Source organism: Mesoplodon bidens (genome assembly GCF_964165515.1).
Source record: "Mesoplodon bidens genome assembly, chromosome: 19".
Lineage (NCBI taxonomy): Eukaryota > Metazoa > Chordata > Mammalia > Artiodactyla > Ziphiidae > Mesoplodon > Mesoplodon bidens.
The window spans coordinates 38,629,592-38,644,121 of record NC_138179.1 but is presented as its reverse complement, the minus strand read 5'-3'; the positions used below and the strand labels follow the sequence as shown (position 1 = coordinate 38,644,121).

The window sequence follows — 14,530 nt, the reverse complement described above, 5'->3', positions numbered from 1 at the left end:
GCCTGAGTGGGGAATGTGCTGCAGCTGGAGGCCCTGGTACCAGACTTGGCTGTACGATAAGCACCCAAGAACACTCCATCACTTTGAAGCTTGATTTTCTGTTACGCTGGGATTGTGGCTGGGATTGCTTGGGGCTTGAGAAATGAGGGGAGATGACAGGAGTGAATGAAGCCCTTCTAGGGCTCTGCAGAGACCTATGGTCGAACTAACAGGTGTATCGGAGGTGATGTTTACAATGATGATGATAGCTAACGTCAATTCAGAACTTGCAGCACATTTTTACCTATGCTATCTAACTTTAATCTTTACAAGAAATTGGTACTATTTTCCCCTCACGTTACATATTGTGAAGATAAGCCATAAAGAGATTAAACTTATCAATGTCATATAGCTAGTAAGTGGACGAAGAAAGATTCAAACCTGGTGTGTCCAACTCCAGAATTCCTGCTCTTAACCACCAGACATACTACCTCTGGGTAGGGAGCCCTATAGGGCTTTCTGGGGTGTCAGATCCTGAATCTCCTCTTCCTCCCGTCTTAATAAATGTATCGTTAAGACAAATTCTTTATGAACATCCATTATGTGCCAGGCACTGTGCAAAGCTCTGGGGATAAAAGTGAATGCGATTGGGCCCCAATCTTCTGGAGCTTACCATCTAGTGCAGGAATTGACAAACTTTTTCAGTAAAAGGCAAAATGGTAAATATTTTGGGCTTTGTGGATGATATGGTCTCTGTCACAACTACTCAACTGTGCCATCAGATGCAGGGGACACGGGTTCGTGCCCCGGTCCGGGAGGATCCCGCATGCCGCGGAACAGCTGGGCCCGTGAGCCATGGCCGCTGAGCCTGCGCGTCTGGAGCCTGTGCTCCGCAATGGGAGAGGCCACAACAGTGAGAGGCCCGTGTACCGCAAACAAACAAACAAACTGTGCCATCAAAGTGCAAAAACAGCCAGAGACAATATGTAAAGAAATGAGCATCACTGTGTTTTATATATATATACATATACATATATATATATATATATATATATATATATATATATATATATATATATATATATATGTATATATATATAGGCCATGCCGTGCGGCTTGCAGGATCTTAGTTCCCCAACCAAGGATCGAACCCGGGCCCCGGCAGTGAAAGCTCTGACTCCTAACCACTGGACTGCCAGGGAAGTCCCTAAAAGAATTTTTTTTTTAACTTTATGTAGTTTTCACATGTCGCAGAACATTATTCTTTACAGTTTTAGAAAAACTATTTAAGAATGTAACAGCCATGAACTTGTGGGTTATACAAAAACAGGTGGTGGGCAGGATTTGGGCTGCAAACAGTAGTTTGCCTACTCCTGGTCTAGTGGGATGAGCACAAAACACAATGACTTATTAGAAATCAGAGCAGTATTTACCTCTGAGTACGAGGGAGGGGAAGTGACTAGAAGGGGCACAAGGAACTCCTGGGGGTGCTGGCCATGTTCTACTTGATCTGAGTGGTGATTACATGGTTATATTTTGTGGTGACTCATCAAATAGTACCCTTATGGTTTGTGCACTTTTCTGTTCATTGTACTTTGTAAAGAAAAAAATGTTGCCTGCCATTCCAGTTCTACAAGTATCAAGCCATTAGCTACTGCAGTCACCCACTGACAATGATCCCTAAGGGGAGTTCAGGATGGGGAAAAACAGAAAGCATTCTGTGCTTTGGATATACTGGCCCCTAGATAGTTAATTTATATATCTAAGGAAAAATTTCAGTGACCCCATATTCTTGCATCTTACATGGAAAAGCACTAAAAGCATTAACTCGAGATGTCTGTTCTTTGTGATTAGCGATAATCTTTTTTTGCTTGACTACATGTTTTTCCCAGCAAAAAAAAGTTCATATATATCCTGGCTCCTCCCTTACCTCTTTGGAGCAGTTTCTCAGAGTAATCTGAGAGGCTGTCTCCTGGGCTACAGTCCTTAGTAAGGTCCCGGAATAAAACTGAACTCACGATGTGTACATTGTGCATTTTTCTTTCAGTGGACAACTTCAGTAAAAAAATAATTTAAGAACGATAGGGACTTCCCTGGTGGCGCAGTGATTAAGAATCCGCCTGTTGGGGCCTCCCTGGTGGCGCAGTGGTTGAGAGTCCGCCTGCCGATGCAGGGGATACGGGTTCGTGCCCCGGTCTGGGAGGATCCCATATGCCGCGGAGCGGCTGGGCCCGTGAGCCATGGCCGCTGGGCCTGCGCATCCGGAGCCTGTGCTCCGCAACGGGAGAGGCCACAACAGTGGGAGGCCCGCATACCGCAAAAAGAAAAAAAAAAGAAAAAAAAAAAGAATCCGCCTGCCAATGAAGGGGACACGGGTTCTAGCCCTGGTCCAGGAAGATCCCACATGCCGCGGAGCAACTAAGCCCGTGCGCCACAACTACTGAAGCCCGCGAGCCACAACTACTGAAGCCCACGTGCCTAGAGCCCATGCGCCACAACAAGAGAAGCCACTGCAATGAGAAGCCTGTGCACCGCAACGAATAGTAGCCCCCATTCGCCACAACTAGAGAAAGCCTGCGTGCAGCAACAAAGACCCAACGCAGCCAAAAATAAATAAATAAAATTTAAAAAATTTATTAAAAAAAAAGAATGATAAAGCAGTGTAATAGGTAATGATGGGCTGGAGTGCTGCAGGGACAAAAAGGGGCCCTAACCCAGCTTGGGAGAGGAAGGGGCAGGAAAGGCTTCACCAAGGATGTGCTTCACAAGAAGGCCCTTGGGGGAAGGGTGGGGGAGGCAGCATCAGGATCACTGGGTCAGATGTGACTACGGACCTGTCATTTAAAAATACATCTCGTATTACCATATGGTCCAGCAATCCCACTACTGGGCATATACCCAGAGAAAAACATAATTCAAAAAGACACGTGCACCCCAACGTTCACTGCAGCACTATTTACAATAGCCAGGTCACGGAAGCAACCTAAATGCCCACTGACAGACGAATGGATAAAGAAGATGTGGTACATATATACAATGGAATATTACTCAGCCATAAAAAGGAACGAAATTGGGTCATTTGTAGAGTTGTGGATGGACCTAGACACTGTCATACAGAATGAAGTAAGTCAGAAAGAGAAAAACAAATATCGTATATTAACGCAAGTATGTGGAATCTAGAAAAATGGTACAGAGAAACCAGTTTGCAAGGCAGAAATAGAGACACAGATGTGGAGAACAAACGTATGGACACCAAGGGGGGAAAGTCGAGGGGGAGATAGTGGTGGTGGTGGGATGAATTGGGAGATTGGGATTGACATATATACACTGATATGTATAAAATAGATAATTAATAAGAACCTGCTGTATAAAAAATAAATTAAAAAAATAAAAATACATCGTTTATTGTGGATTTTTTTGCCTTAATTTTGATCTTCTGAAACATTGCATTACAAGATTATTACTTTGATTACTGAGGTTTTTGGCGCCCCCTTAAATTTTGCACTCCAGGCCATTGCCTCATTCGCCTCACCCTATTCCAGCCTGCTGGACAAGGGTGGGAGATCTGGCTCTGCCCTTGGTACAGAGGGCAAGACGCTCCTCTCTGTTCCCTCACCTATGTAAAGGGGAGGACGATTAAGCAACAAGATCTCCAAGGTTTAAAATTCTCTCTGGCCCGACCTGGACAGCATCTTATCGGGGTCAAACCTGTGTAACGCCAGGCGCCGGAGAAAGAAATGCCCGAAGTCCTGCCTGGAGACCCTTTTTCCAGACTTCCGGACTCTTGTGGTTATTACCCAATGGGCCGGGAGGCTCGCTTGAACCTGGCTTGTGATTGGCTGAGACGGAAACGAGCCGGGGTACGCTATCAAATAGGAAAGGCGTCTGCGTCATCAGCGAGCAACGACAGCTTCCGGGGGTGGGGTAAGTAAAGTAAGCTCCTTTCTAATTGGCTCCTTCTTTCAGGCGGCATTGAAACAGCAATGAGGATTTGCTCTCCTCCAACTCTAGGCTCCAGATAATTGGAGGGAGGGTAAAGATTACGGAGCAATTTATTGAGTCACATACGGCCCGGAAGCCCTGGGGGGCGGGCCCTCAGCGGAAGGGGGTGGACCGGGGGGCGGGCTTTTCATTAGGGCGGTGGGATTCTTTTGGGTGTGGGGGTGGAGCCGCCACGCTGTGCTTTCCTGGAGCGTGGAAGGCGGGATTTGGGGCGGGGCCGCGATTATGGGCGGGGTCACAGGAAGGACGGGGGCGGGGCCGGAGCCGGCGCGGGAGATCAGGGCGGGGTCGGGTCCGCTGGCTAGTTGCTCTTTCCAGGCATGGCTCCGCGCTGTTGGCGCTGGTGGCCCTGGTCGGCGTGGCCTCGGACCCGGCCGCCTCCTTCCGAGAGCACCCAGAGTAGGAGCAGGGCACCTGTAGGGCTGAATGGGAGCGCGGGGAGGCCTGCGAGCGCTATGTATAGGAATAGGAGCCAAGCTGGTTGCAGGGCTGGAGAGGGGAGAGAGAGGGGACCAGGGGCGAGACTGGAGGGGTCCACTCATGCAGATGAGATGGGGGTGGTGTACAGGGGCAGATGGCGGCCTGTGCGGTAATATGTGAGGCTCCTGAGGTGAGACAGGGGTCAACAAAAGTGAGAAGGGGAGACCATGATGTGCACAGAAGTGTGAAGGAGTGAATGGGGGTGATAGGAGGTCTGTGGGGCAAGAGGGAAGTCTGAGGCGAAACAGGGGCCTCTATGGGCAATAGAGGGCTCTGTGGAGAGAGAGGTAAGAAGAGGTAAAATGGGGCCTTGTGGGGAGATCCACAGGGGCGATATGGGGTCTGTTGGAAGGATGTGGTATTCTAGCTGGGTGGGTTGGGAACCCGGTGAGAAAAATTTAGAAGTGCTGAGCAGGGAAGCTTCAGGGGTGATGGGGATTGTCGAGTAGGCCATCTTCAGCGGCATAGTAAGTTCATGGGTGAGATGAGGGCTCTGGATGAAGACACAGCCTTTGGGAATTCAGATGAAGTAAGGGACCCTGCAAACGCCAAAGCTTTGAGGAAAAAGAGAAGGAGGGCACAGATGAGGGTGAAGCCTGGGAAACTCCGTTTTCTGTTGGACACTGAAGTTGGGGTTTGGGAGGGGGAGGGAGTCTTTTTTTAATTTTTATTTATTTTATTTTATTTTATTTATTTTTGGCTGCGTTGGGTCTTCGTTGCTGAGTGCAGGCTTTCTCTAAGTCGCGGCTAGTGGGGGCTACTCTTCACTGCAGTGCGCAGGCTTCTCATTGCTGGGGCTTCTCTTGTTGCCGAGCACAGGCTCCAGGTGCACAGGCTTCAGTAGGTGTGGCACATGGGCTCAGTAGTTGTGGCTCGTGAGCTGTAGAGCGCAGGCTCAGTAGTTGTGGCGCACAGGCTTAGATACTCTGCAGCATGTGGGATCTTCCCAGACCAGGGCTCGAACCCGTGTCCCCTGCATTGGCAGGCAGATTCTTAACCACTGTTCCACCAGGGAAGTCCCGGGGAGGGAGTCTTGAACTGACCTTCCTCCCCGGTCCCCCCTGCCCTAGGCTTCCGCCAGCAGTTCTCCACACAGGAGCAGACCCCCCAGATCTGTGTGGTGGGCAGTGGCCCAGCTGGCTTTTACACCGCCCAACACCTGCTAAAGGTAAGCCGCTTCCTCCTGGTTCCTTTTCCCATGATTCACCTGCTGCTCCAATCCTAAGGGCAAGCTCCACTCCTTTGGGTTTTAAAAGCACTCCTGGATCCCTGAAGGGGAAGGGGCTCCCAGCCCATCTAGACGGGACATTTCCTGCATGCTTTGTCACCTGGGGCTCCCCACTCTAGGTCCTCAGCTAGAAGAGAAGTGTGTTTGCCTCATGGGTGATGGTCAGTGGTCTGTGGCGGACGGTCAGCTATGCCTTCTTGGCCAAGTACTCCAGGGAGCTGATGCAGACCTGCGTGATGACTTTGTCCTGCCCCTCATCTTCCCTTCTTTCTCCTCTGTCTCCACTCTGTCCCGAACATCCTGCATCTTGAGGCCACCCCCTCTTCTCAGGCATTTCTGTAACTTTAGGCACCTCACTGCACTCTCCTCGCCAATAGCTCCAGCCCTCCCCATGCCGTGCTGGTGCTGGTGCTGGTCTTCCGGCCTGCTCTCTACCCTCCATTCCACGCCTTCCCCCCCCACCACCCCATGGCTGGGGTCTCAAGGTTTATAGTATAAGCCTTGGCAGGCGGGGCCCCAAGGTTGCTGGTTACCCTTGAAACTTCGGCAGACCTTGGCGGGAGGGAGGAAGGAGGGAGAATCATGGGTTGGCGTGAGTTGGTGGGGGTGGGGGAGGGATGCGGGAGACCTAGGCTGACTGAGACATAGGACAATGACCTTGCTGTGGAGAGAGAGGAGAAAGGATGTATATATTAATTACATGCACACACACACACACACACACATATACGGATATTAATACTTAAAAAGTAGGGTGATCGACCTGCTCATTTTGTCCAGGATGTAAGGCTTTCAGTGTTAAAACTGGGAGGGTCTTGGGGAGGCCAGGATGAGTCGGTCACCCTGCCAAAAAGTGACCTAAGCATGGCTTCCAAGCAGCACAGGGGAAAGAGCTAATTACGATGAAGTGACCAGCTTGAGCCCAGTTGGGTGGAGTCGGTCAGACAGTGCTTCCTGGAGAAGTGAGTTGAAGGAGGCCTCAGGCTCTGGAGAGGGCCTCCTGCACGGGCGCTGGCAGGGAGACCAGGGATCTCCCAGGGGCTGGGGAGGTCCTGGAGGGCTCTGTGTAAGGGGCACTGTGCGAGCTGAGCCTGAAATTTGGAGGGGGAGGAGGGTAGGCCTCCCAGGCAGGATTCTCAATGTCCCCAGTGTGAACAAAGGCTCTAGCCTGCACATACTTTCCCTGGGGGAGGTGCTGGGGGATGGGCACCGAGGCCAGTTACAAGCTGGTCCTGGCCCACTGGGAGCTCCAAGCGACTGGCTGTGCTCCCGTGGCGGGAACACGCGCAGCCCATTTGGGACAGTGGCACTTAGCCGAGTCAGGCACTGTCTGCACAGCATCTCATCGCATCCCCAAGACAAGTTGCGAAGCAGGTGGCATGGCTCTTGCTTCACAGGTGAGAACTGAGCGAGGCTGCCCAAGGCCCCACCTCTGAGCAGGGAAGGCCTGGGTTCTGACCGTGGGCACTCCGATAGCAGAGCCCGCTCTTAAGCTCCACGCTGAGCCATTCAGTAATCAACCACTGGACACTGACATGATCCAGGCACAGCTTGGCACTGGGAACGTGGGTGTGAGCAGGACAGACGTGGTCCCCATGCTCAAGGACCTGACAGTCTATTGTGGGAGTTTGTGGAGTGGTGGGAAGAGGGTTTATGCAGTATTCTAGGGCCCTGATGCCGGGGGCGGCGTACAGGAGGGGTACCTAACCCAGCCTGGAGGAGGTGACGTCCAGATTGCTGTCTCAAGGACAGAAGGAGCAGCCCGGTGGGGCAGGGGAATGGGTAAGAGGCCAGAGGGCCCCAGGCACAGAGAACCATGTGACAAAGACCCAGAGGAAAGAGAATGCGGGTTTGGGGACCGTTGAGTTCAGGAAGGTGGGCGTGTGCAGTGAGGGTGGAGGGGTGAGAGCAGAGGCTGGAGGAGGTAGGTGGGCACAGATCCTTGTGGCTGGGAAGCCACTGACCAGCTTGGACTCAGGCAGTTTCTCTTGGTGCTGGCCACCCCCTTCCCTCCATCAGAGTCCCCTGGGGGACTTGTGAAAATACACATTTCTGGGCCTAGTCCCCACCTAATCAAACTGTGTCTGGGGCCCAGGAATCAACATTTGAAAACAAACCCCTGCCTGCTGCTATAGGTGGTTGGCTTCAGTGAAGGGTTTTAGGCAAGGGTCTGGAAGCACCCGGTTTTTGATCTGGAGCCCTCTCTCTGCCTGCAGGGCAGACAGCAGAGCGAGAGGCAGGGCTGGTGGCCGGAGGAGCAGTGGGGAGGATGGGGGTCTGATTGGACAGGGTAGAGGGGAGTCAGGGAGGAGCCCCAGCTTCTGACCCCGGAGCTGAGAGGGAGAGGTTTGGGGGAGGGGAGGACTGACTTTCATCCCAATGGGTGTGAGGTGTGTGAGGTGAGCTGTTCAGGGGTCTCAGGCTTGGTGGGAGGTCTGGGCAGAAGAGAGAGAGTAGAATGTCATCAGTAAGTCCAAGGGAATTTGAGGTCACAGGAGGGAGCGGATGACAATTCCCCAGAGAATGTGTGCGGGGGCAAGGGAACGGGGGGTCTCAGATTGGAAGAACCTCAGAGAATATTCTTGTTAGAGGGGGGACAGAAAAAGGGGCCTGGAAAAGAGCAGCCAGAGGGATTGGAGGGACCTGTGAGAGCTAGGGAGGAGGGGCATCCTGGAAGATGAGGCCAGTCCTGTGAGAGAACCAGTAAACAGGCCCAGCGGATTGAGCCTTGCGGAGGTGGCCTTGGAGAGAGCCTTGTGAGCTGGAGGGAAGCCTCCACAGCTGGAAAGAAGGGAAGATAAGATGGAAAGGCGGGTAGCGTCCGGTATTGACCTCCAGCCTCAGCAGTTTGAACTTTGCCCCACGGCAGGACAGCCAGGGAAGGTTTGTGAGCCAGGTGGTGACATACAACTACCACGAAAACCACAGTGACGGTAATGACAGCTTTTGATTGAACACTCACAGCAGGTCACTCCCTGGGCTAAGGGTGTAGGCTTTGCTCATTTCATCCAGAACCCCACACCAGAAGGAATGTTCTGTGGTCCAGTAAGGAACATTCCAGCGGCACAGAGTCAGATAGCAGTGGGGCTGGGTTGGCCCCGCGGCTGTTGACTCCAAAGCTGCAGCTCTTCAAGGGCCCAGCGACGTCAGCGGGGCTTGAGGGGGATGGGGAGAGTCGGGAGGCACGATGGGCGCGTGGGGAGCCGGGACTTGGGTGCCCGCAGTGGGATGTGGACAAAGGCGAGGAGCTGAGCGTGAGGCTTTGCTGGCGGGAGGGCTGCTGGAGGGCAGGAGCTCGTTTGCCTCGAGTCCCACTGAATCGGGAGTGTGGAATCGCGCAAGAGCCTGATCGGGGCGCGAGGCAGGGTAGTGTCATCCACGGGAGCCCCATCTGCTTGACCCTGAACCTGCTGGTGGCCCAGAGTCTCACCATCCCGACCTCCGGGATGGTTCCCAACAACCCTGAGAGGGGCGTGTCATCTGTCCCGGTTTACAGAGGAAGAGACTGAGACCCAGGCGGACGCTGGGACTTGCCGGGGCCATGCGGCTGTTCGGTGGCAGAGCTACACCACACTTGTCTGCCCGACCCCCAAACCTGAGCCTTCCCCACGGCCCCTCTGGGTGCCCCGGGGTGAGGGGCAGGCAGTGTGGAACCAACATACGAGTGAGATTGTTTTTTCTACGACTAGGAGTAGGGCCACTTCCATCCCCCTCGGCTCCCCTCATGCCCCAGCTGTGCCTCGAAGTCTCTGTCCTGCTGGTCCGCTTTCCAACAGGATGGTCTTGGAGGCTAGAGCTAAAGCAGGTATGAGTTTCCAAGGGTGGTTCTCAGGTCATGTATGGGCTGGGCATTTCTAGAAGTGTCCGCGGGTTCTAGGGCAGGGCTGTGTGTCACGTCTGTCCCAAGTAGACGAAGAAGCTCCCCTGACACAACTCCAGTGGAGGGAAAGCTGCCGTCTTCCTCGGTTGGCCAGAGTTCTCGCCATCTCAGTGGGCCGGCAGTCCTTGAAGTCTGGCCTCGGCTGCCCTGGCCCCACTCCTCTAGCCCGGCTCTCTAGGCAGATGGGGAGTCGTGGGCCTTTCTCTCTCCTTGCAGAGGGTCAAGGCCACCTTGTTAGCCCACTGAGCTGGGCTCTCCTGCTTTGTCCTGGGAAGGGCAGGACCCACAGGGGCCCGCCTCGGCCCCACCAGCCATTGCCTTCTCCCCCAGCACCACTCCCAGGCCCATGTGGACATCTACGAGAAGCAGCTGGTGCCCTTCGGCCTGGTGCGCTTTGGCGTGGCGCCCGACCACCCCGAGGTGAAGGTGGGTCTCTCTGGGCTCGGAGCAGGGCTTTGGAGACTTTGGTCCAGGTGAGGAGGGAAGGGAGGCTCCCTGACCGCATGGAATGACCCCAGGCCCTCTGGGGGGATGCCACCCCGGACATTGTGGGGTGAGGGTGGCACAGCCACGGGCCCTGGAGCTGCCCCACCCTCTAACCCCTCCCACTCCGGGCCCCGGCAGAATGTCATCAACACTTTTACCCGGACGGCCCACTCTGACCGCTGTGCCTTCCACGGCAACGTGGTGGTGGGCAGGGATGTGACCGTGCAGGAGCTGCGGGACGCCTACCACGCCGTGGTGCTGGTGAGCGCAGACGGCGGGGGGTGGGGGGGGTGGGGCAGGGCTGCCGCAGTGCTTGGTGGCAGCGGGTAGAAGACCTAGGGGTGAGGGCCACAGCGGAGGCTGTGGAGGAGGAGCAGGAAGGAGGCCACTGGGAGCCCGGCGGGGGCTGCCTGGCCCCTTTGCCGCTGCTGAGGCCTCTGGGTCTTTCCTCAGAGCTACGGGGCAGAGGACCATAAGGCCCTGGAGATCCCCGGAGAGGAGCTGCCTGGTGTGTTCTCAGCCCGGGCCTTTGTGGGCTGGTACAATGGGCTTCCTGAGAACCGGGAGGTGAGTTTGGGGAGCACTCCCCCTGCCTCTTCCTCCCCACTCCTCAGCCGGGGCCAGGGGCAGCTCTTGGCTGCCGCAGCTCGGGGAAGAGGGAGCCACAGGCCTGGGAAGCTCGCAGTGAGATGAGATGTGAAACATCAGGCTGACCGAGGCGGGAGGCCTCTGGGAAGAGGGGGTGCTGGGTCGGGGTGGAGGGACCTGAGCTGAAGCTCAGGGCAGGTGGACTTTCCGAGAGTAGGGGAGCCTGAGGGTGCGGCCGGGGACTGGGCATGAGGCTGAGATTAGCCTGACTGGGGCCGAGGTTAGGGGACCCCTATCCAGACCTCTGTCCTCCAGCTGGCGCCGGACCTGAGCTGTGACACGGCCGTGGTTCTGGGGCAGGGGAATGTGGCTCTGGATGTGGCCCGGATCCTGCTGACACCACCTGAGCACCTGGAGGTGAGTGGGTAGGTCAAGGGCTGGAGGGGTGGAGGGCAGGTCACACCAAGGAGAGGGTGCCCCTGCCTGCAGGGTTTGGGCCTCGTCCCTCCACACTGAGCCTCTGTTTCCCCTTGGTGCTGGGCAGAGGCCTTCTAGAAGGCAGCCTGTGAGCTTCGTCTCATACCATTTCCCCCTTCATTTTCTGCAGCTACATAGGCTTTTTTTTTTTTTTTTTTTTTGCATGGTACGCGGGCCTCTCACTGCTGTGGCCTCTCCCTTTGCGGAGCACAGGCTCCGGACGCGCAGGCTCAGCGGCCATGGCTCACGGGCCCAGCCGCTCCGCGGCATGTGGGATCTTCCCGGACCGGGGCACGAACCCGTGTCCCCTGCATCGGCAGGCGGACTCTCAACCACTGCGACACCAGGGAAGCCCCATAGGCTTTTTTAAAAAAAGTTTTCAGTATACAGACACCATTCCTCTTGCTCAGAACCCTCTCAGCTCACCTTCTGCCCGTTAACCTGTTTGCATCTTTTAGTTCTTGGTTCAGTTGTCCCTTCCTCCAGGAAGCCTCCATGGACCTGAATAGGTCCATTTCCCTGTAATACTCTCCTCCCATAGACTTGGCTACTTCTGTTTCAAAGCATGTTGTCACCACTGCAATTTTATACTTTTTATTGAATATTCGATAAGTCTCTTTCTCCATCAGATCAGAAGCTCTGTGAAGGCCGGTACCATGTCTCTTTTGCTCACCATTGACACCCCGCCACCCATGCCCTTTGCACAGTGTCTGGCACGTGGTAAACACTCAGTAGACACTTGTTGAATGAAGAGCGTGGGCCTGGTTTGCTACTACTTGGAGCCATTTGCAGAATTGGCAGCAGTGCTCCATCTGGCCACCGGGGGGGTGGGCAGTGGTGCCATTTCAGGCTGCCAACCTTCTCACGGCCCAGCTAATGGAGAGGTCCCTTCTGCTGTCAGTGTCCAACGACTTTAAGGTCCTCCTTTTGTGCCAGAAAACGGATATCACGGAGGCTGCCCTGGGGGCACTGAGACAGAATCAGGTGAAGACGGTGTGGATAGTGGGCCGACGTGGAGCCCTGCAAGTGGCCTTCACCATTAAGGTGCTGGGGCCTGAGGGAGAGGGGCCAGGGTCCCAAGTAGATGGTCTGCTCCTTGGGGGGGTGTGGCAGGGCAGAGCTGCCTGGGGTGGAAGAGAGAGAGCCAGGCAGGCCCCCCTGGGGCGCAGTGCCTTCCGTGCTGGTGGGAGCTGGTGGTGTCTCCCACCTGGGCTGGGTTCTGGGGTGGGCTCAAGAGTGGACAGCGCTCTGGGCCTGACTCCTCCCCCACTCCCCGCCCACACCGCCAAGGAGCTTCGGGAGATGATTCAGTTACCAGGAACTCGGCCCATTTTGGATCCTGCGGATTTCTTGGGCCTTCAGGACAGAATCAAGGGTGAGGGGCCCTGGCCCGGCCCCCCGGCCCACTAGGGAGGGGATGGTATAGGTCAGAGAGGGCTCGGGGGAGGGCATTAGGGGAGAGGGCTGTAACCCGGACACCGCCCTGAGATGTTCTGTGTTGCTAACAGAGGTCCCTCGCCCGAGGAAGCGGCTGATGGAACTACTGCTTCGAGCAGCCACGGAGAAGCCAGGGGTGGCGGAGGCTGCCCGCTGGGCATCAGCCTCCCGCGCCTGGGGCCTCCGTTTTTTCCGAAGCCCTCAGCAGGTGCTGCCCTCGCCAGATGGGCGGCGAGCGGCAGGCATCCGCCTGGCAGTCACCAGACTGGAGGTGAGTCTCCTGTTACCCAAAGACACCCCCGTTCTCAAATCTCCCCAGCCCCAGCCTGGTGTTTCCCACCCTCTCCCCATAGGGTGTTGGTGAGGCCACCCGGGCAGTGCCCACTGGAGATGTGGAAGACCTCCCCTGTGGGCTGGTGCTGAGCAGCATTGGGTATAAGAGCCGCCCCATCGACCCCAGTGTGCCCTTCGACCCCAAACTTGGGGTCATCCCCAATATGGAGGGCCGGGTTGTGGATGTGCCAGGTGAGAGGGTGTAGTAGGGGACAGGGAGGCTGGTGTCTCCCGGGGCCATTCACATTCATTTATTCATCTGGTGACATGCACTGAGAACCTGCTCTGAGCCAGGCCCTGTCCCAAGACCCTGCCCCTGCCCCAGCCTCCTTCTGGCCCTAGAGGAAGCTCCCAGTCTAGCTGAGATGCCCACACATATATCTGGTTATTAAGTCATTCAATTTACTGAGGCCTGCTCTGGGCTAGGCCTAGTGCTGGGACTGGAGATGAAGCAGCAGCCCCTTGGCCTCAGCGAGCTTCCAGCCTGATTTAATATCCACATACCTGTTTAGTCATTAATTAATTCATTCAGTGTTTACTGAGAGCCTGTTGAAACAAGGTGGGCAGAACCCAGCTCCTACAGGGAGCTCCTGGTCTACAGGGACACTGAGGTGTAAGGGGGGATGGCATGGTAAATACAGGTTGGGAAGCATTGAGGGCAGTGGGCCAGCGGCCAGAGTGGGCCCAGCTGATGGATGCTGGGAGGCCGTGGGGTGTATGGAGGTGTGTGCATATGTGTGTGTACTGAGGCCCAGGCTTTCCAGGGGTGTCCAGCCAACTCCCCATTCCTTACCCCCTTGTTACCCCTCTCCAAGGCCTCTACTGCAGTGGCTGGGTGAAGCGGGGGCCCACAGGTGTCATCACCACTACCATGACTGACAGCTTCGTCACCGGCCAGATTCTGCTGCAGGACCTGAAAGCGGGGCTGCTGCCGTCTGGCCCCAGGCCTGGCTATGCGGCCGTCAAGGCCCTGCTCGGCAGCCGAGGTCTGGGCCCTGTGTGAGCTCCTGGGAGGTGGGGTGGGAGGGGTCCCTGGGCCTTTCACTGTTTGGAAGGGGGCTGCTCTGGGCTGGGGTAGAGGAGGAGGTGAAGGCAGTGACCCGTGTTCCCTCTGCCGCAGGGGTCTGGCCTGTGTCTTTCTCGGACTGGGAGAAGCTGGATGCTGAGGAGGTGTCCCGGGGCCAGGGTGCGGGGAAGCCCAGGGAGAAGCTGCTGGATCCTCAGGAGATGCTGCGGCTGCTGGGACGCTGAGACCAGATCCCAGGCAGGCACGGAGGGGAGGAGTGCTGTGCGGGGGAGAGGGATCGGGGTCAGTCTGAGCAGGACCCTGCACCACAGCTGCATCGCCTGGCCGTCCTGGCATGGGGCCTTGGCTGCCCCTTTTCCAGGGGCCTCTGAGCACTTCCTCGTGCCAGAAGGTCGCTCTTGCCTCTGTGGGTAACTCTCAGCAAGGAGATAACCTTAGTTAGGGATGGGTGCAGGTGCAGGCTGACCTTCCTCCCTCCTGCCTATCTCCTGCTGGACTGTGGAGGGTCACCAGGTCAGAAATATGCTGGAAATAAAACACCTGCAACCGAGGGACAGTGGTTGATGTGCGACTTCTTCTGGGACCCGGGGTCACCTTCCAGCTGCAGCTCCCC

The 14,530-nt window shown here is 55.8% G+C and overlaps 1 protein-coding gene across 2 annotated transcripts; it reads left to right on the top strand.

Moving 5' to 3' along the window:
• Positions 1-4,272: 4,272 nt before the first annotated feature.
• FDXR (ferredoxin reductase) lies at positions 4,273-14,467 on the top strand. Of its 2 annotated transcripts, XM_081219074.1 has the most exons (13): positions 4,273-4,380; positions 4,971-5,089; positions 5,558-5,629; positions 9,900-9,995; positions 10,194-10,316; positions 10,509-10,622; positions 10,959-11,060; positions 12,057-12,164; positions 12,411-12,495; positions 12,629-12,828; positions 12,911-13,082; positions 13,706-13,876; positions 14,011-14,467. In XM_081219074.1, exons 1-13 carry the CDS (start codon positions 4,302-4,304, stop codon positions 14,139-14,141), a joined length of 1,572 nt encoding a protein of 523 aa, XP_081075200.1. In that variant the 5' UTR covers positions 4,273-4,301; the 3' UTR covers positions 14,142-14,467. The 2 variants fall into 2 exon arrangements, with proteins under 2 accessions (XP_081075200.1, XP_081075199.1); XM_081219073.1 differs by lacking the exon at positions 4,971-5,089 and having other exon boundaries at positions 5,532-5,629.
• The last annotated feature ends 63 nt before the right edge of the window (positions 14,468-14,530 follow it).